We start from the raw sequence: 25,651 nt of genomic DNA on the forward strand, positions 1-25,651 counted from the left end.
GCATTATCACTTCATTAAATCAGTCTTTAAATCCATCTGTCTATTTTTGTCTGCCTCTGATTTCTCACCCCTTCTTCAATCTTCCTCTCTCTGTTTCTCCTGTGTATTTTCTGTTTGTTTTGGCGCTGTAACGTGAAGTCCTTGTGTTACAGGAAAACAGCTCCCCCGAGGAACACTTGCTGTACGTGTGGGATCACTTTGTGTCCAACGCCGCCGCCAGGAATGTCTTTATCGTGGCGCACAGCTACGGAGGCTTGTCATTGGTGGAGCTGGTGAGTGGTTGTTTTCCTCCTCTGGTCTTGTCTCTCCCGCATCGCCCCTCTAGCCAACCACCTCTGGGACAGCGAGCCAGTGTGATAGAGTGTGAAACGTGGTGGAATTATTACAAATAAATAATGTTGCTTTGGTAAAGTGCTGCTTCTGTTAACAAGCCAGTTCATCCCTGTTCTAGGGCACAATCCTCTTCCTTTCCTCCGCACATCAACACAGAGCGAGGGGGAGAGAAAGAAAAAGGGCTCTATTAAACCATGCTGCAGAGGGAAGAGGTGGAAGAGGAGTGGAGTGAGGAGAAAGGGAAGGGGAGAGGGTTGAATATACTATAACTTCCTGGAAAATAGCTTATTCTGTGATCTCTATTGCTTCTCAGGGTGCACTACTGAAGCGCTGTCTCTCCTATTGAGTCTATAATAAAGTCTAGCCTATTTCTGTAGTGTTGAGGTTCTATATATCAATCAGTGTTGGGTCTCTCAGTGTTCAGAATTGGCAGCCTGCAGGCTCTCTGTCTGCTGTGTTACTTAAGACGAGGCTGCAGTGCTCAGGTAGCAGGTGCTAGGCTAAGTGCTAGGCTAGGTGCGCTAGGCTCACATGTCTCTCTCTCTCTCTCTCTCTGCAGTGCTTAGATAGCTAAACTAGGTGCTAGGCTGGGTGCGCTAGGGTCACACAGCTCTCTCTGTCTCTCTCTCTCTCTCTCTCTCTGTAGTACTTTGATAGCTAAACTAGGTGCTAGGCTGGGTGCGCTAGGGTCACACAGCTCTCTCTGTCTCTCTCTCTCTCTCTCTGTAGTGCTTTGATAGCTAAACTAGGTGCTAGGCTGGGTGCACTAGGGTCACACAGCTCTCTCTGTCTCTCTCTGTCTCTCTCTCTCTCTCTCTGTAGTACTTTGATAGCTAAACTAGGTGCTAGGCTGGGTGCGCTAGGGTCACACAGCTCTCTCTGTCTCTCTCTCTCTCTCTCTCTCTGTAGTGCTTTGATAGCTAAACTAGGTGCTAGGCTGGGTGCGCTAGGGTCACACAGCTCTCTCTGTCTCTCTCTCTCTCTCTGTAGTGCTTTGATAGCTAAACTAGGTGCTAGGCTGGGTGCGCTAGGGTCACACAACTCTCTCTGTCTCTCTCTCTCTCTCTCTCTCTCTCTCTCTCTCTCTCTGTAGTGCTTTGATAGCTAAACTAGGTGCTAGGCTGGGTGCGCTAGGGTCACACAGCTCTCTCTGTCTCTCTCTCTCTCTCTCTGTAGTGCTTTGATAGCTAAACTAGGTGCTAGGCTGGGTGCACTAGGGTCACACAGCTCTCTCTGTCTCTCGCTGTCTCTCTCTGTCTCTCTCTGTAGTACTTTGATAGCTAAACTAGGTGCTAGGCTGGGTGCGCTAGGGTCACACAGCTCTCTCTGCCTCTCTCTCTCTCTCTCTCTCTCTCTCTCTCTGTAGTGCTTAGATAGCTAAACTAGGTGCTAGGCTGGGTGCACTAGGGTCACACAGCTCTCTCTGTCTCTCTCTCTCTCTCTGTAGTGCTTTGATAGCTAAACTAGGTGCTGGGCTGGGTGCACTAGGGTCACACAGCTCTCTCTGTCTCTCTGTAGTGCTTTGATAGCTAAACTAGGTGCTAGGCTGGGTGCACTAGGGTCACACAGCTCTCTCTCTCTCTCTCTCGCTCTCTCTCTCTCTCTCTCTCTCTCTCTCTCTCTCTCTCTCTCTCTGTAGTGCTTAGATAGCTAAACTAGATGCTAGGCTGGGTGCGCTAGGGTCACACAGCTCTCTCTGTCTCTCTCTGTCTCTCTCTCTCTCTCTCTGTAGTACTTTGATAGCTAAACTAGGTGCTAGGCTGGGTGCGCTAGGGTCACACAGCTCTCTCTGCCCCCTCTTCCTCTCTCTCTCTCTCTCTCTCTCTCTCTCTCTCTCTCTCTCTCTCTCTCTCTCTCTCTCTGTAGTGCTTAGATAGCTAAACTAGATGCTAGGCTGGGTGCACTAGGGTCACACAGCTCTCTCTGTCTCTCTGTAGTGCTTTGATAGCTAAACTAGGTGCTAGGCTGGGTGCACTAGGGTCACACAGCTCTCTCTGTCTCTCTCTCTCTCTCTCTCTCTCTCTCTCTCTCTCTCTCTCTCTCTCTCTCTCTCTCTCTCTCTCTCTCTGTAGTGCTTAGATAGCTAAACTAGATGCTAGGCTGGGTGCGCTAGGGTCACACAGCTCTCTCTGTCTCTCTCTGCTCTGACAGCTTGTACAGGAGCCTGGTGGTGATGGTGGTTCTTTGATCTGTTGGATTTACTGGTAGACTCTCCATGAACCCACATTATTTAAAGCATCTCTCTGCTTTTCTTTTGAAGAAGGTTGTGGGCGGTGTGGGCTGGGCATTTGTCCCACTGCTAATTCCAGGAATATCTCTCTTTTTTTCTCCTGTAACCTGCTATTTTTGTAATAATTTTTTATTTTGTCATTTGAATTTGCCTGCTAAATATTCATGTGGTGTTTTGTCCATGACAGCCATTCTCTCCTGGGCTCTGTGTGCCGAGGATTCTGCTGTGGTCTCTCTCTCATCGCTCTTTCTTTCTTTCTCTCACTTTCTTTCTCTCTCTCTCTCGCTCTCTCTCTCTCTGACTCTTTTTCTCTCTCTATCTCTCTCTCTGACTCTTTTTCTCGCTCTCTCTCTCTGTATCTGTCTCTCTCTCCTCTGTCTCTCTCTCTCTCTCTCGCTCGCTCTCTCTCTCTTCCTCATGTGGTGTTCTTGTTATGTGAGTTAGATCCTGTATATAACCATACTACAGATATATAGGATTTAATCTCAAGAGGAAGAAGAGGATGTGTGTGTGTGTGTGGTGTTGCATGCGTTTATGTGTCTGTGCATGTGTGTGTGTGAGCATTTGAGAGAGTGTATTTGAATGTGTCATTGTTCCCTGTCCCCTGGGTCTCTACCGTGTGACGTGTGTCTGTGTCCTGTGACAGTGTCTTAACTCCCTCACCCAAACCCTCACCCTCTAGCCGTGGTGCTGGGGGGCTCAGCCATCCCACCAAGACCCCCAGGCCAAGCAGCCCTCCCTCAGCCCCCCAAGCTATCCCCTGACAGCCCCACTCCACCTGCACTGACATGGGCTGGGGAGTACAGCCGTAGCCCCTCCTGCTCCCCACGGGGATCTAGCTTCATGGGAAGCAATGGTCAGGTTTCTCTTCCTCCATTTCCAATATAGGAGCCTTGTGGCTTTCATAGGCCTGTGGTGCTGCTGGACCACAATACAGTAAATGTACTAACCCACAATTTTACTTCACAAATGCACTTTAATGTGTGGACACGTGCACACACAACACACATGGACATGGGCACAAACACATACACACACACACATACAGTGCTTTCACGAAAGTATTCAGACCCCTTGACCTTTTTCACATTTTGTTCCGTTACAACCTTAATCCAAAATGGATTAAATAAAAAAACATCCTCAGCCATCAACACACAATACCCCATAATGACAAAGCCAAAACGGAGTATTCAGACCCTTTGCTATGAGACTTGAAATTGAGCTCAGGTGCATCCTGTTTCCATTGATCATCCTTGAGATGTTTCTACAACTTGATTGGTTTACATGTGGTAAATTCAATTGATTGGACATGATTTGGAAAGGCACACCACCTGTCCATATAAGGTCCCACAGTTGACAGTGCATGTCAGAGCAAAAACCAAGCCATGAGGTCGATGGAATTGTCCGTAGAGATACGAGACATGATTGTGTTGAGACACAGATCTGGGGAAGGGTACCAAAAACTTCCTGCAAACTGAGAAATCGGGGGAGAAGGGCCTTGGTCAGGGAGGTGACCAAGTACTCGATGGTCGCTCTGACAGAGCTCTAGAGTTCCTCTGTGGAGACGGAAGAACCTTCCAGAAGGACAACCATCTCTGTAGCACACTACCAAACAGGCCTTTATGGTAGAGTGGCCAGAAGGAATCCACTGCTCAGTAAAAGGCACCTTACAGCACGCTTGGAGTTTGCCAAAGGGCACCTAAAGACTCTCAGACCATGAGAAGCAAGATTCTCTGGTCTGATGAAACCAAGATTAAACTATTTGGCCTGAATGCCAAGCGTCGCGTCTGGAGGAAACCTGGCACCATCCCTACGGTACAGCATGGTGGTGGCAACATCATGCTGTGGAGATGTTTTTCAGCGGCAGGGACTGGAAGACTAGTCAGGATCCAGGCAAAGTTTAACTAAGCAAAGTGCAGAGAAGATCCTTGATGAAAACCTGCTCCAGAGCGTTCAGGACCTCAGAATGGGGTGAAGGTTCACCTTCCAACAGGACAACGACTCTAAGCACACATCCAAGACAACGCAGGAGTGGCTTCGGGACAAGTCTCTGAATGTCCTTGAGTGGCCCAGCCAGAGTCTGGACTTGAACCCGATCGAACATCTCTTGAGAGACCTGAAAATAGCTGCGCAGCGACACTCCCCATCCAACCTGACAGAGCTTGAGAGGATCTACAGAGAAGAATGGGAGAAACTCTCCAAATACAGGTGTGCCAATACTTGTTGTGTCATACCTAAGAAGACTCGAGCTGTAATCACTGCTTAAGGTGCTTCAACAAAGTACTGAGTAAAGGGTCTGAATACTTATATAAATGTGATATTTCAGTTTTTCTTCATTCTTAATTTTTTTTATAAATTAGCAAAAAAATCTAAAAGCCCGTTTTTGCTTTGTCATGTTGGGGTATTTTGTGTAGATTGATGAGGAAAAAACTATATTTAATCAGTTTTAGAATAAGACTGTAACATAACAAAATGTGCAAAAGTCAAGGGGACTGAATACTTTCCGAAGGCACGCATACACATACATACATACATGCATACTGTACAGATACATTCATCTACCTAATTGAGAAGAAAATGGTCTGGGGAGGCTAGGAGGAGGCTAGAGGGAGGGGGAATGTGAGCCTTGTGGGAGGCTAGAGGGAGGGGGGGATTTGAGCCTTGTGGGAGGCTAGAGGGAGGGGGGGATTTAAGCCTTGAGGGAGGCTAGAGGGAGGGGGGGATTTAAGCCTTGTGGGAGGCTAGAGGGAGGGGGAATGTGAGCCTTGTGGGAGACTAGAGGGAGGGGGGATTTGAGCCTTGTGGGAGGCTAGAGGGGGGGGATTTGAGCCTTGTGGGAGGCTAGAGGGAGGGGGGATTTGAGCCTTGTGGGAGGCTAGAGGGAGGGGGGGATTTGAGCCTTGTGGGAGGCTAGAGGGAGGGGGAATGTGAGCCTTGTGGGAGGCTAGAGGGAGGGGGGATTTGAGCCTTGTGGGAGGCTAGAGGGAGGGGGGATTTGAGCCTTGTGGGAGGCTAGAGGGAGGGGGGATTTAAGCCTTGTGGGAGGCTAGAGGGAGGGGGAATGTGAGCCTTGTGGGAGGCTAGAGGGGGGGGGGGATTTGAGCCTTGTGGGAGGCTAGAGGGAGGGGGGATTTGAGCCTTGTGGGAGGCTAGAGGGAGGGGGGATTTGAGGCTTGTGGGAGGCTAGAGGGAGGGGGGATTTAAGCCTTGCAGGATGAACCGTTTGACACGCTAGCAGACCTCTAGAAAACAAGCTGTCTCTGGGTTAATTATATCTCCCCTTTGCTGTTAATAAACACATTTCTGATCAAGCACATCAAGAGGCCTGTGGTTCATTTCTCCTGCTCTGCGCTCACTAGCATGTTGCCCCCTTCATAGTGTATGGATTAATTCTAGTTAGATCAAAGAGCAGCTAAAGACCTTTGAATGGGAGAGGATTGCTGCAGTAAGGATGGCTTCATGTCAGACAGAATACTAGCATTCACCCTCTGTCTGTCCCTCCTCCCTTCATTTTTCTTTCCCTCCATCTCTTTTGCTCTGTCAAACTAACCCTATCTCTCTGTCCATTTTCTTATCTCCTCCTGGTTCATCTCTCTCTCGCTCTCTCTCTGTATATCTCTCTCTCTCTCTCTCTTGCTCAAGCCCTTGTACTTGGCGTTAAGGACTTGGGGAGATGAGGTTAGATGAAATGTAGACCCCTGACTTTCATTTGCTACCAGTACCAGCAAAGCCCATTCAAACAGCATGGATAAGACATCACGGAGCAGCTATCCTGTGCGTACCCTCACACTCATGGACCCACAGCCCAGTGAGAGCCAGAGGGGGCCCTGCCTGTCTACCTGTCTCTGTCAGCCTGCCTGTCTGCTTGTGCTCTCCTTTTCATCTTCCTCTGTTGCCAGGGGTGAGAATGGGGGGACTGGGGTGCTTAACTCTCCCCCTTCCTGCTCCCGCAGTGGAACAGGAGCGAGGTTATTGGACAAGACGGGCTGCGTTATATAAGGGCTTATGTAAGAATGTATCTGTCTCCCAATACGCAAATGTGTGGGTGCCAACCAACCGCCCCATCATCTCTCAACAGAACATGCAGAATGTGTAGATTTAAAAACACACACACACACACACACACACACACACACACACACACACACACACACACACACACACACACACACACACACACACACACACGTGTTTGTGCCTGTCTACTGTATCTATATAGGATCAGTGTGTATTTTCTGTGTGAGATATGGATATATTTTCTGTGTGAGATATGGATATATTTTCTATGGTATCTCTTCCCTCTCTGTGTCCCTGTCTGCCTCCATACATTCGTAGGTAGTCTCAGATGTGAGCAGATGTTGTTTGAGGAGGGCGCATTATGGAGAAGAAGTTGGTGGACATTCATTCCCTGTGAACTCTCGGTGGGTGGATGAGACGCTAGGAGTTAGATAATGATGGTGGCAGCGGTTGGAGAGCTATTATGAGACTATGTTCCATCACCGATCGGTTGGAGAGACCGATGCCTAACTTGACACACAAAGAGAACGCATTCATGTTAATGTGTGCTTCAGGACTTGGGTCTATCTCTGGTGCTTTCAGAGAACTCTCATTCTCTCTGCTCTGGTGACAAGTTCTCTGGGACCTAACTTAGGCAAAGTCTTCTCTGGCTTCACTCACCCTGTTATCCTCCTCTTCCTCATCTTCCCACTCTCCCTTCAGCCCCTGTACCTATAGTGACGTTGAGGTCTCTGCTCTTTTCTGCCCAGGACTCAGAGCCTGGCAGTCTCCAGGACTGGCACCAGCCGAGGCCTCAGTCTGAACACACCGTGCCAACTGGCCAGCTCTCATGTGGCGTGCCACTGAGGAAATCACAAATATGTTCCCTAGCCTACAGTTCACCACTGCCCCCCCCTCTCTGACTCCTAGCTCTGTCAAACACTGCTTTCCTGAAAACTCAAACACCCTTTACCAAATTATACTTTTCTTCAACTTCGCTCTCTCTCTCTCTCTCTCTCTCTCTCTCTTCCACCTCTCTCTCTCTCTTCCACCGTTCTCTCGCTCTCTTCCACCTCTCTCTCTCTCTCTCTCTCTCTCTTCCACCTCTCTCTCTCTCTTCCACCTTTCTTTCTCTCTCTTCCACCTCTCTCTCTCTTTCTTCCACCTCTCTCTCTTCCACCTCTTTCTCTCTCTTCCACCTCTATCTCTCTTCCACCTCTCTCTCTCACTCTCTCTCTCTCTCTCTTCTACCTCTCTCTCTCTTCCACCTCTCTCTCGTCCACCTCTCTCTCTCTCTCTCTCTCTCTCTCTCTCGCTCTCTCTCTTCAACCTCTCTCTCTCTCTCTTCCACCTCTCTCTCTCTCTCTCTCTCTCTCTCTCTCTCTCTTCCACCTCTCTCTCTCTCTCTCGCTCTCTCTCTCGCTCTCTCTCTCTCTCTCTCTCTCTCTCTCTCTCTCTCTCTCTCTCTCTCTCTCTCTCTCTCTCTCTCTCTTCAACCTCTCTCTCTCTCTTCAACCTCTCTCTCTCTCTCTTCAACCTCTCTCTCTCTCTCCCATCTCTCTCTCTCGCTCGCTCTCTCTCTCTCTCTCTCTCTCTCTCTCTCTCCACCTCTCTCTCTCTCTTCCACCTCTCATCTCTCTCTCTTCTACCTCTCTCTCTCTCTCTCTCTCTTCCACCTCTCTCTCTCTCTCTCTTCCACCTCTCTCTCTCTCGCTCTCTCTGATACCACTATCTACTGCTCCTCACACATGAGCCAGATGCTGCTGTTTCTTGGTCTTCTTCTTTCACCACAGTGGAAAACAAAATAATTTCAAGACAGAACATCCCCATCCAGTACTGTATTCATCCCCTGTCCTCTGAATGTCTGAGTAGTTGAGTGTAGTAGTGAGTTCTAAAGGATTTTTTTCCAATCTCAAGGTTCTACATAGCTGGCGGAGTGCAGTGGGAGTCTCTCTCTCTCTCTCTCTCTCTCTGTCAGCCATAGTGGTAGCCTGAAGAAGCCAGTTTGTCTGTATCGAGCAGAGCAGCAGTGTTTCGTAAGACATGTGTTTTGAGGCGTGCTATCAGAGCCACATTAGGCAGGAAAGGGTGAGAAGGGATGATAAATGCAGGGGCACCCTAGCAGAAATTACTGGAGCCATATGCAAAGCGTCCAGTTTTGTTTGATGTAAAACCAAAGGACCACCATGACAAAAGTGCCAGCCAGTGCAGCAAGACAGCAGCCCCTCATCTGAATACACACAGCTGTGTGTGTGTGTGTGTGTGTGTGTGTGTGTGTGTGTGTGTGTGTGTGTGTGTGTGTGTGTGTGTGTGTGTGTGTGTGTGTGTGTGTGTGTGTGTGTGTGTGTGTGTGTGTGTGTGTGTGTGTGTGTGTGTGTGTGTGAGTGTTGTCTGTATTATTCCCTGTCCTGCCTATCCATTCTCAGGTGCTTTGTGTGTGTGAGTGAGTGTTGTCTGTATTATTCCCTGTCCTGCCTATCCATTCTCAGGTGCTTTGTGTCAGTCAGGGGTGTTTCTCAATCAAATAAAATGTTATTTGTCACATACACATGGTTAGCAGATGTTAATGCGAGTGTAGCAAAATGCTTGTGCTTCTAGTTCCGACTATGCAATAATGTCTAACAAGTAATCTAACAAATTCACAACAACTACCTTATACACACAAGTGTAAAGGAATGAATAAGAATATGTACATAAAAATATATGAATGAGCGATGGCCGAACGGCATAGGCAAGATGCAGTAGATGGTATAGAGTACAGTATATACATATGAGATGAGTAATGTAGGATATGTAAACATTATATAAAGTGGCATTGTTTAAAGTGGCTAGTGATACATTTATTACATCAAGATGCAGTAGATGGTATAGAGTACAGTATATACATATGAGATGAGTAGTGTAGGGTATGTAAACATTATATAAAGTGGCATTGTTTAAAGTGGCTAGTGATACATTTATTACATCCAATTTTTAATTATTAAAGTGGCTAGTGTTGAGTCAGTATGTTGGCAGCTGCCACTCAATGTTAGTGATGGCTGTTTAACAGTCTGATGGCCTTGAGATAGAAGCTGTTTTTCAGTCTCTCGGTCCCTGATTTGATGCACCTGTACTGACCTCGCCTTCTGGATGATAGCGGGGTGAACAGGCAGTGGCTCGGGTGGTTGTTGTCCTTGATGATCTTCTTGGCCTTCCTGTGACATCGGGTGGTGTAGGTGTCCTGGAGGGCAGGTAGTTTGCACCCGGTGATGCGTTGTGCAGACCGCACCACCCTCTGGAAAGCCTTACGGTTGTGGGCGAGGCAGTTGCCGTACCAGGCGGTGATACAGCCCGACAGGATGCTCTCGATTGTGCATCTGTAAACGTTTGTGAGTGTTTTTGGTGACAAGCCGAATTTCTTCACCCTCCTGAGGTTGAATAGGCGCTGTTGCACCTTTTTCACCACGCTGTCTGTGTGGGTGGACCATTTCAGTTTGTCTGTGATGTGTACGCCGAGGAACTTAAAACTTCCCATCTTCTCCACTGCTGTCCCGTCGATGTGGATAGGGGTCTGCTCCATCTGCTGTTTCCTGAAGTCCACGATCATCTCTTTTGTTTTGTTTTGTTGACATTGAGTGAGAGGTTATTTTCCTGACACACTCCGAGGGCCCTCACGTCCTCCCTGTAGGCTGTCTCGTCGTTGTTGGTAATCAAGCCTACCACCGTAGTGTCGTCTGCAAACTTGATGATTGAGTTGGAGGCGTACATAGCCACGCAGTCATGGGTGAACATGGAGTACAGGAGAGGGCTGAGAATGCACCCTTGTGGGGCCCCAGTGTTGAGTATCAGCGGGTGGAGATGTTGTTTCCTACCTTCACCACCTGGGGGCAGCCCGTCAGGAAGTTCAGGACCCAGTTGCACAGGGCGGGGTCGAGACCAAGGGTCTCAAGATTAATGCCGAGTTTGGAGGGTACTATGGTGTTAAATGCTGAGCTGTAGTCGATGAACAGCATTCTTACATAAGTATTCCTCTTGTCCAGATGGGTTAGGGCAGTGTGATTGCGTTGTCTCTCGACCTACTGGGCCGGTAAGCAAATTGGAGTGGGTCTAGGGTGTCAGGTAGGGTGGAGGTGATATGGTCCTTGACTAGTCTCTCAAAGCACTTCATGATGACGGAAGTGAGTACTACGAGGTAATAGTCATTTAGCTCAGTTACCTTAGCTTTCTTGGGAACAGGAACAATGGTGGTTCTCTTGAAACACGTGGCAACAGCAGACTGGGATAAGGATTGATTGAATATGTCCGTAAACACACCAATATGCATACTACCGTGCTCCACACTCTCATGCTCCGAGTGCTTTCTCCGACCACGTTCTCGTGAGGACGTGATTGTGGAGAATGCATGAAACAGTACATTTGAGTATCTCCGGTAGGCCTACCAGAGTGGCCTACCATCATAAACAATGGAGAAAATGTATCCCATAACATTTTAACATGGAAATAGCTGTTCTATCATTCAGCATACAGTAGCAGCCAATGTGTGGTGTTCACTGTAGGCCTACATTTCATGAGACTTCTTAAAAAAAAACATGCAGGGCTTGACATTAACCTGTTTAACCACTTGTCCTTCAGACAAGGTGACTGTTTCTATAACTGTTCAAATAATGTCTGTGAGTATAACAGAACTGATATTGCAGGCGAAAACCCGAGGATAATCCATTCTATAATTTTTTGTTGTTGTTGAGGTCACTGTCCATTTCAGCGCTTGTCTGTGGGATATACAAATAAATAGCTCCCAGATTGCAGTTCCTATTGCTTCCACTAGATGTCAACAGTCTTTAGAAAGGGTTACAGGCTTGTTTTTTGAAAAATGAATTAGTCGTTTTTCAAGGTAGCTCTCATTTTGACTGTAGTCTTGTGGATGAGGGTGCGCACCTCGTTATTTATCTTCGGTATTGAACATACTACATTCCGTCTTAAATTTGATAGTTTATTTACATATTAGGGTACCTGAGGATTGATTAGAAACGTTGTTTGACTTGTTTGGACAAAGTTTATTGGTAACTTTTGGGATTCCTTTGTATGCATGTTGAACTAGTGGAAAGGGTGGATTACTGAATCAAACGCGCCAACTAAACTGACTTTTTTGGGATATAAAGAAGGACTTTATCAAACAAAACGACAATTTGTTGTGTTGCTGGGACCCTTGGGATTGCATACAGAGGACAGGAAAAAAAATGTAGGAAATGAAATGTATGCATTCACTACTGTAAGTCGCTCTGGATAAGAGCGTCTGCTAAATGACTAAAATGTAAATGTAAGATCTTCAAAGGTAAGTGATTTATTTTATTGCTATTTTTGACTTTTGTGACGCCTCTGCTGGTTTGGAAAATGTTTTTAATGCTTTTGTATGTGGGGCGCTGCCCTCAGATAATCGCATGGTATGCTTTCGCCGTAAAGCCTTTTTGAAATCTGACAACGCAGTTGGATTAACAAGAAGTTAAGCTTTTAAATGACGTAGGACACTTGTATGTTCATGAATGTTTAATATTACAATTTTCTAATTTGAATTTGTCGTGCTCCAGCTTCACCGGATGTTGTCGATTTTGATCCCGTTAACGGGATCCATGTGCTATCACCACTTCATTAAGTCAGGATTCCTATTTGACTCAGCCAATCCTCCTTGCCCCATCCAACATTTCCTCATCTCCCACCCCTTCTAATGCGACTATCCCCGATGCTTCCCCCTCTTTTTCCCCTGCCCCGCTACATAGTTTTTTCCCTACAGGCAGTCACTGAGTCCTAGGTGTTAAAGGAGCTCCTTAAACTTGACCCCCAAAAAACATCTGGGTCAGATGGTTTTGACCCTTTCTTCTTTAACCTCTCTTTGGCAGGTGGGACGCTACCCACGGTTCACACAATTCAACAGCCAGTGAAAAATCAGAGCGCCAAATTGAAAACAACAAAATGTCATAATTCAAAGTTCTCAAACATACGACTATTTTACACCATTTTAAAGGTACACTTCTCCTTAATGTAACCACATTGTCCGATTTCAAAAAGGCTTTACGGTGAAAGCATAAAGTTAGATTATGTTAGGACAGGTACAACACAAGAAAAACCACACAGCCATTTTCCAAGCAGGAGAGGGGTCACAAACAGAAATACAGCTAATATTAAGCACTAACCTTTGACGATCTACATCAGATGACACTCCTAGGACTCAATGTTAGACAATACATGTATGTTTTGTTCGATAAAGTTCATATTTATATCCAAAAACAGTATTTTACTGTTATTCAAAGAATTATAGATAACCATCTTCTTTATGCAACCGCTGCGACAGATTTCAAAAAAGCTTCACGGGGAAAGCACACTTTGCAATAATCTGAGTACGGCGCTCAGAATCATACACCAGGCAATACAGATATCCGCCATTTTGGAGTCATCTAAAATCATAAATAGCATTATAAATATTCACTTACCTTTGATGATCTTCATCAGGAGGCACTTCCAGGAATCCCAGGTCCACAATAAATGTTGTTTTGTTCGATAAAGTCCATAATTTATGTCCAAATACCTCCTTGTTGTTTGCGCGTTCAATAAGCTACTCCAAATGTAGGAAGCGCACCCAAAATTTCACGACGAAAAGTTTAAAAAAAGTTATATTTACATTCGTTGAAACATGTCAAACGTTGTATAGCATCAATCTTTAGGGCCTTTTTAAACACAAAACTTAAATAATATTCCAATGTCTTGAAAAATGTTTTGGAACACATATACCTCATCACATGAATGCGCACGACAAAACTCATGTCATTTTCTGCGTCACCAACTTCCTGGCCTTCTTGTTCGCTCTCTGTTCACTGCAAAAGCCTGAAACTGGGTTCTAAAGACTGTTGACATCTAGTGGAAGCCTTAGGAAGTGCAAAATGAACCCTAAGTCACTGTGTGTTAGATAGGCAATGACTTGAAAAGACTACAAGAACCAGATTTCCCACTTCCTGGTTGGATTTTTCTCAGGTTTTTGCCTGCCATTTGATTTCTGTTATACTCACAGACATCATTCAAACAGTTATAGAAACTTCAGAGTGTTTTCTATCCAAATATACTAATAATATGCATATTCTAGTTCCTGGGCCCGAGTAGTAGGCCGTTTAATTTGGGTACGTTTTTCATCCGGCCGTGAAAATACTGCCCCCTACCCAAGAGAGGTTAAGGTTGCTGCCCCTTTCATCGCCAAGCCTATATCCAACCTTTTTAACCTGTCTCTCCTTTCTGCGGAGGTTCCCATTGCTTGGAAGGCAGCCACAGTATGTCCTTTATTTAAAGGGGGAGATCAAGCTGATTCCGTTATAGGCCTATTTATATTTTGCCCTGTTTATCAAAAGTGCTTTCTTGATGTCTATAGTATTCTCTCGGGTATGCCATATGGTTTCCGCTCAGGTTATGGATGTGTCACTGCAACCTAAAAGGTCCTCAATGATGTCACAATTGCCCTTGATTCTAAGCAATATTGTGCTGCTATTTTTATTGACTTGGCCAAAGCTTTTGATATGTTAGACTATTCTATTCTTGTGGGAGTATTGATGTCTCTGAGGGGTCTTTGGACTGGTTTGCTAACTACCTCTCTAAAAGAGTGCAGTGTATAAAGTCAGAAAATCTGCTGTCTCGGCCACTGCCTGTCACCAAGGGAGTACCCCAAGGCTCGATCCTAGGCCCCACGCTCTTCTCAATTTATATCAATAACATAGCTCAGGCAGTAGGAAGCTCTCTCATCCATTTATATGCAGATGATAGTCTTACACTCAGCTGGCCCCTCCCTGGATTTTCTGTTAAATGCTCTACAACAAAGCTTTCTTAGTGTCCAACAAGCTTTCTTTATCCTTAACCTTGTTCTGAACACCTCCAAAACAAAGACCATGTGGTTTGGTAAGAAGAATGCCCCTCCTCCCACAGGTGTTATAACTACCTCTGAGGGTTTAGCGCTTGAGGTAGTCACCTCATACAAGTACTTGGGCGTATGGCTAGACAGTGCACTGTCCTTCTCTCAGCACATATGAAAGCTGCAGGATAAAGTTAAATCTACACTTGGTTTCCTCTATTGAAATCGTTCCTCTTTCACCCCAGCTGCCAAATGAACCCTGATTCAGATGACCATCCTACCCATGCTAGATCTCACCAGGGGTGATGGTCGGATTCGTGTTTATCGTCGAAGGAATGAGCGTTACACAGAGGCCTGTACTCGGGAGCGGGATTGATTTGGAGGGTCCGTCATGGTCTGGGGTGGTGTGTCACTGCATCATCGGACTGAGCTTGTTGTCAGTGCAGGAAATCTCAACGCTGTGCGTTACAGGGAAGACATCCTCCTCCATCATGTGGTACCCTTCCTGCAGGCTCATCCTGACATGACCCTCCAGCATGACAATGCCACTAGCCATACTGCTCATTCTGTGCGTGATTTCCTGCAAGACAGGAATGTCAGTGTTCTGCCATGGCCAGCGAAGAGCCCGGATCTCAATCCCATTGAGCACGTCTGGATCGGAGGGTGAGGGCTATGGCCATTCCCCTCAGAAATGTCCGGGAACTTGCAGGTGCCTTGACGGAAGAGTGGGGTAACATCTCACAGCAAGAACTGTCAAATCTGGTGCAGTCCATGAGGACTGTACTTAATGCAGCTGGTGGCCACACCAGATACTGACTGTTACTTTTGATTTTGACCCCCCTTTGTTCAGGGACACATTATTCCATTTCTGTTAGTTACATGTCTGCGGAACTTGTTCAGTTTATGTCTCAGTTGTTGAATCTTGTTATGTTTATACAAATATTGACACATGTTAAGTTTGCTGAAAATAAACACAGTTGAGTGATAAGACGTTTCTTTTTTTGCTGAATTTATATATTTTCACAGCATATTGGCTTTGCTTGTATTGCCCTACCAGTGCATTGTTGTTCGGGACATTAAATATAGTATATATTTCAAAGTTTGAGGTTGGCTATATGATCACACCGGAAATAGATCCGTTGTTGTATTACTTTTGAAGCACAGCTGAGTGAGCATACATTTGAAATAATTTGTTTTTCATTTTTATTTACTGGGCAGATGGTGCCTGCATCTGATGGTCAGTCTCAGCGGAGGGAGAGAGCAGCAGACTGAGGGTGCTCTACAACGTCCCTTGGGGGTTGAAGCTGTTAAGGAGCCTTTTGGTCCTAGACTTAGCGCTCCGGTATCGCTTGCAGTGCGGTAGCAGAGGGAACAGTCTATGACTTGGGTGACTGGAGTCCTTGACTATTTTTGGGGTTCAAGTTGCAGAGTCGCTTTACCCATAGATTGGTTCGCTGTTGTATATACAGTTGAAGTCGGAAGTTTACATACACTTAGGTTGGAGTCATTAAGACTTGTTTCTCAACCACTCCACAAATGTCTTGTTAACAAACTATAGTTTTGGCAAGTCGGTTAGGACATCTACTTTGTGCATGACACGAGTAATTTTTCCAACAATTGTTTACAGACAGATTATTTCACTTATAATTCACTGTATCACATTTCAAGTGGGTCAGGAGTTCACATACACTAAGTTGACTGTACCTTTAAACAGCTTGGAAAATTCCAGAAAATTATGTCATGGCTTTAGAAACTTCTGATAGACTAATTGACATCATTTGAGTCAATTGGAGGTGTACCTGTGGATGTATTTCAAGGCCTTCCTTCAAACCGAGTGCCTCTTTGCTTGACATCATGGGAAAATCAAAAGAAATCTGCCAAGACCTCAGAAATAAATTGTAGACCTCTACAAGTCTGGTTCATCCTTGGGAGCAATTTCCAAACACCTGAAGGTTCATCTGTACAAACAATAGTACGTAAGCATAAACACCATGGGACCACGCAGCCGTCATACCGCTCAGGAAGGAGACGTGTTCTGTCTGCTAGAGATGAACATACTTTGGTGCGAAAAGTGTAAATCAATCCCATAACAACAGCAAAGGATCTTGTGAAGATGCTGGAGGAAACAGGTACAAAAGTATCTATATCCACAGTAAAACGAGTCCTATATCGACATAACCTGAAAGGCCGCTCAGCAAGGAAGAAGCCACTGCTTTAAAACCGCCATAAAAAAACCCAGACTACGGTTTGCAACTGCACATGGGAACAAAGAATGTACTTTTTGGAGAAATGTCCTGTGGTCTGATGAAACAAAAATATGTTTGGCCATAATGACCATTGTTATGTTTGGAGGAAAAAGGGGGATGCTTGCAAGCCGAAGAACACCATCCCAACCTTGAAGCATAGGGGTAGCAGCGTCATGTTGTGGGGGTGCTTTGCTGCAGGAGGGACTGGTGCACTTCACATATAGATTGCTTCATGAGGAACGAAAATTATGTGGATATATTGAAGCAACATCTCAAGACATCAGTCAGGAAGTTAAAGCTTGGTTGCAAATGGGTCTTCCAAATGGACAATGACCCCAAGCATACTTCCAAAGTTGTGGCAAAATGGCTTAAGGACAACAAAGTCAAGGTATTGGAGTGGCCATCACAAAGCCCTGACCTCAATCCTATAGAACATTTGTGGGCAGAACTGAAAAAGTTTGTGCGAGCAAGGAGGCCTACAATCCTGACTCAGTTAAACCAGCTCTATCAGGAGGAATGGGCCAAAATTCACCCAACTTTTTGTGGGTAGCTTGTGGAAGGCTACCCGAAACATTTGACCGAAGTTAAACAATTTAAAGGCAATGCTACCAAATACTAATTGAGTGTATGTGAACTTCTGACCCACTGGGAATGTGATGAAAAAAATTAAAGCTGAAATAAATCATTCTCTCTACTATTATTCTGACATTTCACATTCTTAAAATAAAGTGGTGATCCTAACTGACATAAGACTGAGTTTTTACTAGGATTAAATGTCAGGAATTATGAAAAACTGAGTTTAAATGTATTTGGCTAAGGTGTATGTAAACTTCCGACTTCAACTGTATAACTGACAGCGCTCACTCTCTCCCAGTTGCTTGTTGATATATGTTGATCTATCGATTTTAAAGGCTTGATTTAAAATATGTTGTCTGGCTTCTACATGTAATCACAGTTTTGACGGTACAAAACAGAGCTACTCCCTCCCCATGCGTCCTATCGTTACGCGCATGCCGCCTGCCATTGGTTCTTTTTGAATTACTCTTTTGATTGATTCGAGAATCAATATTATTATTTTTTTTAACTGCAGGCCGCAATGAATCAATGAATCGAAATGAAGGATTGATACACGCTCTTTCGGCTGAGCACATCATCTCCAGAGACGTGGTCAGGCCAACAGCTGTGCGCACAAGAAAATAGAACATGCTGCAGGCAGAATAGAGATGTATTCTGCTTAAAATTCTACTAATATTGAGCACATATTACTTTTTATTGCTTTATATGAAATAAACATGATTTTTAAAAAGTATCCTCAAAATCAAGCATTTTTGGCCACAGATATCACCTTAATTGTATTGTGAAATCCTGGAGGGACTGATCTATGCTGTATTAGAGATGAAATACAGAAAATGTATCTGTTGATGAATAGTCTCAGAGGGCCTCTCATTTTCATGTAAGGATGTAGTCTAAATTAGACTGTTTAAGTGCCCCGGCTACAAAGCTGATGTGAATGATTTGGTTTGATTTGTCTGCTTCTGAAAGAGGCCTCTATACCTAGACCAAGGCCTTTCTACTCCACAACACATTGTACCCCTACTGAATTCTTCTATCCGACACCGTGATGATGTACAAATGGTCTTCATTGGCCATTAATTTCAAAGCTGTACTACCTCAGCATTGTGACGGAAGCCAGCTCGATGGCGGTCTCTGAAATGAAGGCCGGTTTTCCGTCTGAAAGGGATACTCACAATAGCCTTTGTGAAGATTTCCCCTCAATAGACTGCCATTATTTTCACCTGTGTTGTTTTCTTTATTTTCGCGATCATCTTTGCTTTAGTACATTACATTTTTGACGAGTTTGTGAAATGTATCTCACCCCTCCCACCTCCGGTACCTCCTTTCACCGGAGATTGTTTAGTTGTTTGTCTGTTTGCATTTGATGTTTCAATGATCATATTGTTTTGGTGGTGTTTTGTTTTGGTGGTGATGTTTCACGATGCAGATTGAATTGTGTGTGCGCGGGTGCTTGCTGATATCTATTTGCTGCTTTGTAGTGCTCTGCATCAGGACTGTCTAGACTGACTGACCCCTCCTAAGAGCAGATCAGATTAATCAGCCACAGATCTCCTCTCTAACCTCAGCTGGCTTTGTTACCCACTGTGTCTGTTTGTCTGTCTGTATGTATGGTCTAAAGTCATGTAGTCTCTCTCTCTATCTCTCTCTCTCTCTCTCTCTCTCTCTAAATTTCAATTTAAGGGGCTTTATAGGCATGGGAAACATATTTTTACATTGTCAAAGCAAGTTAAGTAGATAAACAAAAGTGAAATAAACAATAAAAAATGTACAGTAAACATTACACTCACAAAAGTTCCAAAAGAATAAAGACATTTCAAATGTCATATTATGTCTATATACAGTGTTATAACGATGTGCAAATAGTTCAAATGTAAAAAGGAAAATAAAAGAACATAAATATGGGTTGTATTTACAATGGTGTTTGTTCTTCACTGGTTGCCCTTGTGGCAACAGGTCACAAATCTTGCTGCTGTGATGGCACACTGTGGTATTTCACCCAATAGATATGGGAGTTTATCAAAATTGGATTTGTTTTCAAATTCATTGTGTATCTGTGTAATCTGAGGGAAACGTGTCATTAATATGGTCATATATTGGGCAGGAGGTTGGGAAGTGCAGCTCAGTTTCTATCTCATTTTGTGGGCAGAGTGCATATACTGTAGCCTGTCTTCTCTTGAGAGCCAGGTCTGCCTACGGCCTACGGCGGTCTTTCTCAATAGCAAGGCTATGCTCACTGAGTCTGTACATAGTCAAAGATTTCCTTTATTTTGGGTCAGTCTTAGTGGTCAGGTATTCTGCCACTGTGTACTCTCTGTTTAGGGCCAAATAGCGTTCTATTTTGCTCTGTTTTTTTGTAAATTGTTTCCAATGTGTCAAGTAATAATTTTTGTTGTTTTCTCATGAGTTGGTTTTCTCTAGCTCTCTCTCTCTCTCTCTCTCTTTATTTTCTCTCTATCCCCCCCTCTCTCTCTCTCACTTTCTTTCTCTCTCTCTCTCTTCCTCTCTCTCTCCCTCTCTCTCCCTCTCGTTCTCTCTCTCTCTCTGTGTCTCTCTCGCTCTCTGTGTTTGTCTCCTTGACACACACACCGCTCTTCCTGCCCACAAACACACACACACACACACACGTTACCATGGCGATATAATTGAAAATCATTACGTCTCAAACAAGTATTGTTGAGGTGACTATTCATAATTCTCCTCTCTCATGTTTTTTTTTGTCCTCTTCTTTTTTTTCTCTGAGTGAAAAGGAGGAAAAATCCATCCTAGTCTGTTGTGTACGGAAAGGATTTGTTCATTTTCCTTTTTTCTCCTTCCCTTCCTCCTTTTCAGGCCAGGAAACCAACCTACTTTAAGAGTTCACTTGAATCTTAAGGGATTCATCATGACATATGTACTGGCTGCGGCTGATATAGCTGTAAGGTGTTACCCTGGCACATTGATCTAATGCGCATGTTCACTCCCGAGGTTTCAGGACGTGCTTCTATTTGCATAAGGCCCTGGGCAAGGTTCTTTCTACCATTGATTGGTCTGTCCATGAGAGCCCAGTGCCTTCTCTCATTGATCACTTCGGTTTTTTCCCAGAGACAGTGCTACAGAGAGTTCAAATCCAATATCTCAGACCTGCTGGGGAAAGAGAGGAGGGGAGCAGAGGAGGAGGAAAGGAGAGTGGAAAGTTTACCAGTGATATCTTCATAATGCTTCACACTCCTGACTCCTCTCAATTCAGGTTCACTTTCTCTTTCACCCTTCTGGTTACCTCTTCATCCTCTCCCTTCTTCACTTCCTTTATCCTCTTATCTAATGGTGTGTTCATGCAAATATACTTGTAATAAACAAAACACACACAGCTCCATCTGAGCCCCACCGTACATACCTGAGTCCCTGAGTTTCATTAGCTTCCATCCCACTTCCCTTCCCTCCACCCACTTCCCTTCCCTCCCTCCTTCCTCGCCCTCTATTTCAACCCTCGCTTTCTAACAATGTGGTGGAGAGAGACATACTTTTTTTTACCCTGATTATCCTGCCATGAACATGTTTCTGTCTCTCACCATCTCTCTCTCCATCGCTCACATCTCTCTCTCTGTCTCTCTCCCCGTATCTCTCTTTGTCTCCCTCTCTCCATCTTTCTCATCTTTCTCTCCGTCTCTCTCTCCCTGTCTCTTTCCATCTCTCTCGTCTCTCTCTCCATCTCTCTCCTTTTTGTCTCCATCTCTTCTCAGATGAAACCCGCCACTGATGGCATAGACCAAACAAAAAGGGATTTTTGTTTACATTCAGCAAGCTGTCAGAGGGCACGCGTGTATCATTCTAATTGTACACACACACTCGCACACACTGCTCAGGGCGGTCAGGCTGGCGTGGTGTGTGTGTGCGGTGTGTAGCATCAGCAGTGAAGGTGGCGGTTAGACCCCCATGATGCATCTCTCTTGGTTTTACTCTCCTAGCTGAACCCAGAGCTTTGTATCTCTCCCTCTCTCTCTCCGCCTCAGAGGTGAACTCTCCCTCTATCACTCTGTCTTAGCCCCTCTTTCACTCTGTCCCTCTCTCTCTGCCTCAGAGGTGAACTCTCCCTCTACCACTCTGCCTTAGCCCCTCCGTCACTCTGTCCCTCTCTCTCCGCCTCAGAGGTGAACTCTACCACTCTGCCTTAGCCCCTCCATCACTCTGTCCCTCTCCCTCCGCCTCAGAGGTGAACTCTACCACTCTGCCTTAGCCCCTCCGTCACTCTGTCCCTCTCTCTCCGCCTCAGAGGTGAACTCTACCACTCTGCCTTAGCCTCTCCGTCACTCTGTCCCTCTCTCTCTGCCTCAGAGGTGAACTCTACCACTCTGCCTTAGCTCCTCCTTCACTCTGTCGCTCTGCCTCTATCCCGCTCACCCTCTTCTTCATCCTCTCTGCACTTTTCCCTCTCTCCAGTCCTCCTTTCCATCCCTCTAACTATAACATTACATGTAGTTAGTGATCTCTGTGTTGTCTGCTAGCTGCTCTGGACAGTGGAGGGGTAGACTGCAGAGAGGAGATTGATGGTTGAGAATAAGGAGTCTACAGATAGTGGAGCCAGATAGCCTGTGTAACATCTCGTCTTTATCCTAGCATTTTCTACTGGGAAAACTGCCAATTCCAGGGAATTGGAATAGATACACCGGCATTTAAATACACACAATCAAAATATTTCTGGAAGGATGTTGGCCTGGCGAGGTCTTGCAGGTATTACTCAACGATATCTAAATGTGAGATATACACCAGCTTTTACCCACGACTCACAGCTGGTGGAAATGTATTTTAGTCAAATGTAGAACAACAGAAAACATCTGTCGGTAAAATAAAGAGTGAGAAAATAAAGTGTTGAAAAGCAGATCTCGGGGTAGGACAGGCGGGTCCTGGTATAAATGTCACTGAACTCTGTGACTGCTTTGACTCTGTAGCCCTCTTCCACTGTGTCTCTCTGTTCTCTATCCCCCCTCCCCTCAGACTGCCTTTCCCTCTCTCTCTCTCTCTCTCCACCTCTGTGTTGTTTGTAGAGACAGTATTTTATAGCGCTCTGTAGAAAGCACTCAATGTTTTGAAATTCCAAATGTTTGATGGTTGAGGTTATTGTAGTGCACTTTTCACATGCAATACTGTGTAGGTAAAGAGACCATATCATACAAAGAAGTTGTAAGTCCATCTGGCAATGTGTGTTATGCTGTTGTGGCGGTATTACCAAAAGTTTGCCGTATCGAGTCCCCGAGCTGACAAGGTAAAAATCTGTCGTTCTGCCCCTGAGCAAGGCAGTTAACCCACTGTTCCGTTAAATGTGGAAGACACATTTCAGTTGAATGCATTCAGTTGTACAACTGACTAGGTATCCCTCTTTCCCTTTCTATATAATACACCATCCAATATATCAAGAGCCATGTTGGAATTCTTTATGACTGTTTTTTGCGGGGGTATGTTTAAGTTATGTACCTGCGGGAAAACATATTTAATTTTTAAGTCCGGAAAGCGGACACTGAAAAGAGATGAACTGTTTTATGTGCCATTTTAAGGTTTTATGTGCTGTGAAATACGATGGGTTGTGAAGCAGCGGGGAGAGGGAGGAGGAAAAAGGGAGCGAGAGATAGAGAGAGAGAGAACCTCTGCGTCTTTGGCTCCTAGCTTGAAACGGCCTTTGATGTCATAGCTGGCTTGGAGCTGAATGCGGAACTCAATGAGATGCAGGCCTTGTTTCACGGTGGGAATCTGAGGCTACGCACAGCGCCGTCCATCCCAGGAAAATAAACACACACACACACACACACACACACACACACACACACACACACACACAGGAGGTAGTATGAAGTGAGGGGGTGAAGAGAAGTGAATCAGACTGATCTGGGACTTTTGTTACAGCGTGCGCTTCCTTATGTCTGTCTGTCTGTCTGTCTGTCTGTCTGTCTGTCTGTCTGTCTGTCTGTCTGTCTGTCTGTCTGTCTGTCTGTCTGTCTGTCTGTCTGTCTGTCTGTCTGTGTGTTTCTAACTATATGATAACATGCACAAGAATGTTGATTATTGTGTGCACGTCTACATATTTGTAGTGTGGATGTCTTAATTGCACGTATAGCAATTGTGTGTACTACTTTCACATGTGTTTGTGCCCTGTTTGTGTGTGTTCGTCTGGTCGTGTGCATCGTGACCGGTGGTGTGTGTGTGTGTGTCCATCCCTCCCGGCCTGTGTCAGTTGTGAATGTGTGCGTTCATGTGTTTGTGTGTGTGTTTGTGTGATTGAATCAGTGGCCAAGCCACGCTGGCATTCAGCCTGTGTTTCAGTGCCTTCTGTATTCAGCTCTTCCTATTGGACAACTTCACACTCCACCGTTCCTCTGGACTCAGTGATGTCCGCTTTCATGCATGGCCTGCTACGCTCCCTGCCTCTCCTGCCCACATCTCTCTTTCCCTATCGCTCTCTCTCTCTCTCTCTCTCTCTCTCTCGTGCACTCTCTCTCTTTCCCTCTCTCTATCCCTCTCTCTCTCTCTCTCTCAAGCTGCCTGCCTGGAACATTAAAAACATATTGGCCGTGTCAAAAGTCTTCTAATACCCCCCACCTCTTCTTCACCACCCTCCACATTTACTCTACCCCCAGTCCCCTCCACCCGGTCCCCAGTCCCCTCCACCCAGCCCCCAGTCCCCTCCACCTCCACCCAGCCCCCAGTCCCCTCCACCTCCACCCAGCCCCAGTCCCCTCCACCCCAGTCCCAGTCCCTTCAACCCAGCCCCCAGTCCCCTTCAACCCAGCCCCCAGTCCCCTCCACCTCCACCCAGCCCCCAGTCCCCTCCACCTCCACCCAGCCCCAGTCCCCTCCACCCCAGTCCCAGTCCCTTCAACCCAGCCCCCAGTCCCCTTCAACCCAGCCCCAGTCCCCTCCACCCCAGTCCCAGTCCCTTCAACCCAGCCCCCAGTCCCCTCCAACCCAGCACCCAGTCCCCTCCACCCTGCTCCCAGTCCCCTCCACCCAGTCCCCTCCAACCCAGCCCCCAGTTCCCTCCACCCTGCTCCCAGTCCCCTCCACCCAGTCCCCTCCACCCAGCCCCCAGTCCCCTCCACCCTGCCCCCAGTCCCCTCCACCCAGTCCCCTCCACCCCTGCCCCCAGTCCCCGCCACCCAGCCCAGTCCCCTCCACCTTGCTCCCAGCCCCCTCAACCTGCTCCCAGTCCCCTCCACCCTGCCCCCAGTCCCCTCCACCTTGCTCCCAGCCCCCTCACCCTGCTCCCAGTCCCCTCCACCCAGTCCCCTCCACTCAGCCCCCAGTCCCCTCCACCCTGCCCCCAGTCCCCTCCACCCTGCCCCCAGTCCCCGCCACCCAGCCCAGTCCCCTCCACCTTGCTCCCAGCCCCCTCACCCTGCTCCCAGTCCCCTCCACCCTGCTCCCAGTCCCCTCCACCCAGCACCCAGTCCCCTCCACCCAGCCCCCAGTCCCCTCCACCCAGTCCCCTTCACTCTGCTCCCAGTCCCCTTCACTCTGCCCCCAGTCCCCTCCACCCTGCCCCCAGTCCCCTCCACCCTGCTCCCAGTCCCCTCCACCCTGCTCCCAGTCCCCTCCACCCAGTCCCCTCCACCCAGCCCCCTCCACCCAGCCCCCAGTCCCCTCCACCCTGCCCCCAGTCCCCTCCACCCTGCTCCCAGTCTCCTCCACCCTGCTCCCAGTCCCCTCCACCCAGTCCCCTCCACCCAGCCCCCTCCACCCAGCCCCCTCCACTCAGCCCCCAGTCCCCTCCACTCTGCTCCCAGTCCCCTCCACCCAGTCCCCTCCACCCAGTCCCCTCCACCCTGCTCCCAGTCCCCTCCACCCAGCCCCGAGTCCCCTCCACCCAGCTCCCAGTCCCCTCCACCCAGCCCCCAGTCCCCTCCACCCTGCCCCCCAGTCCCCTCCACCCTGCCCCCATTACCCTCCACACAGCTCCCAGTCCCCTCCACCCTGCCCCCAGTCCCATCCACCCTGCTCCCAGTCCCCTCCACCAAGCCCCCTCCACCCAGCCCCCAGTTCCCTCCACCCTGCTCCCAGTCCCCTCCACCTTGCTCCCAGCCTCCTCACCCTGCTCCCAGTCCCCTCCACCCAGTCCCCTCCACCCAGCCCCCATTCCCCTCCACCCTGCCCCCAGTCCCCTCCACCTTGCTCCCAGCCTCCTCACCCTGCTCCCAGTCCCCTCCACCCAGTCCCCTCCACCCTGCCCCCAGTCCCCTCCACCTTGCTCCCAGCCCCCTCACCCTGCTCCCAGTCCCCTCCACCCAGTCCCCTTCACCCTGCCCCAGTCCCCTCCACCCCACTCCCAGTCCCCTCCACCCAGCCCCCAGTCCCCTCCACCCTGCCCCCAGTCCCCTCCACCCCTGCCCCCAGTCCCCTCCACCCTGCTCCCAGTCCCCTCCACCCTGCTCCCAGTCCCCT

At 47.2% G+C, this 25,651-nt stretch overlaps 1 protein-coding gene across 1 annotated transcript in view; it reads left to right on the forward strand.

The window, feature by feature from the left end:
* LOC106585793 (cotranscriptional regulator FAM172A homolog) overlaps positions 1-25,651 on the forward strand; it is a 319,763-nt gene that overhangs the window by 192,546 nt on the left and 101,566 nt on the right. The window contains exon 8 of the mRNA XM_014172421.2: positions 153-272. Within this exon, the coding sequence (XP_014027896.1) occupies positions 153-272 (120 nt within the window). The remainder of the gene's footprint in view (positions 1-152; positions 273-25,651) is intronic.

The sequence above is a fragment of the Salmo salar genome, chromosome ssa24 (assembly GCF_905237065.1).
Source record: "Salmo salar chromosome ssa24, Ssal_v3.1, whole genome shotgun sequence".
Classification (NCBI taxonomy): domain Eukaryota; kingdom Metazoa; phylum Chordata; class Actinopteri; order Salmoniformes; family Salmonidae; genus Salmo; species Salmo salar.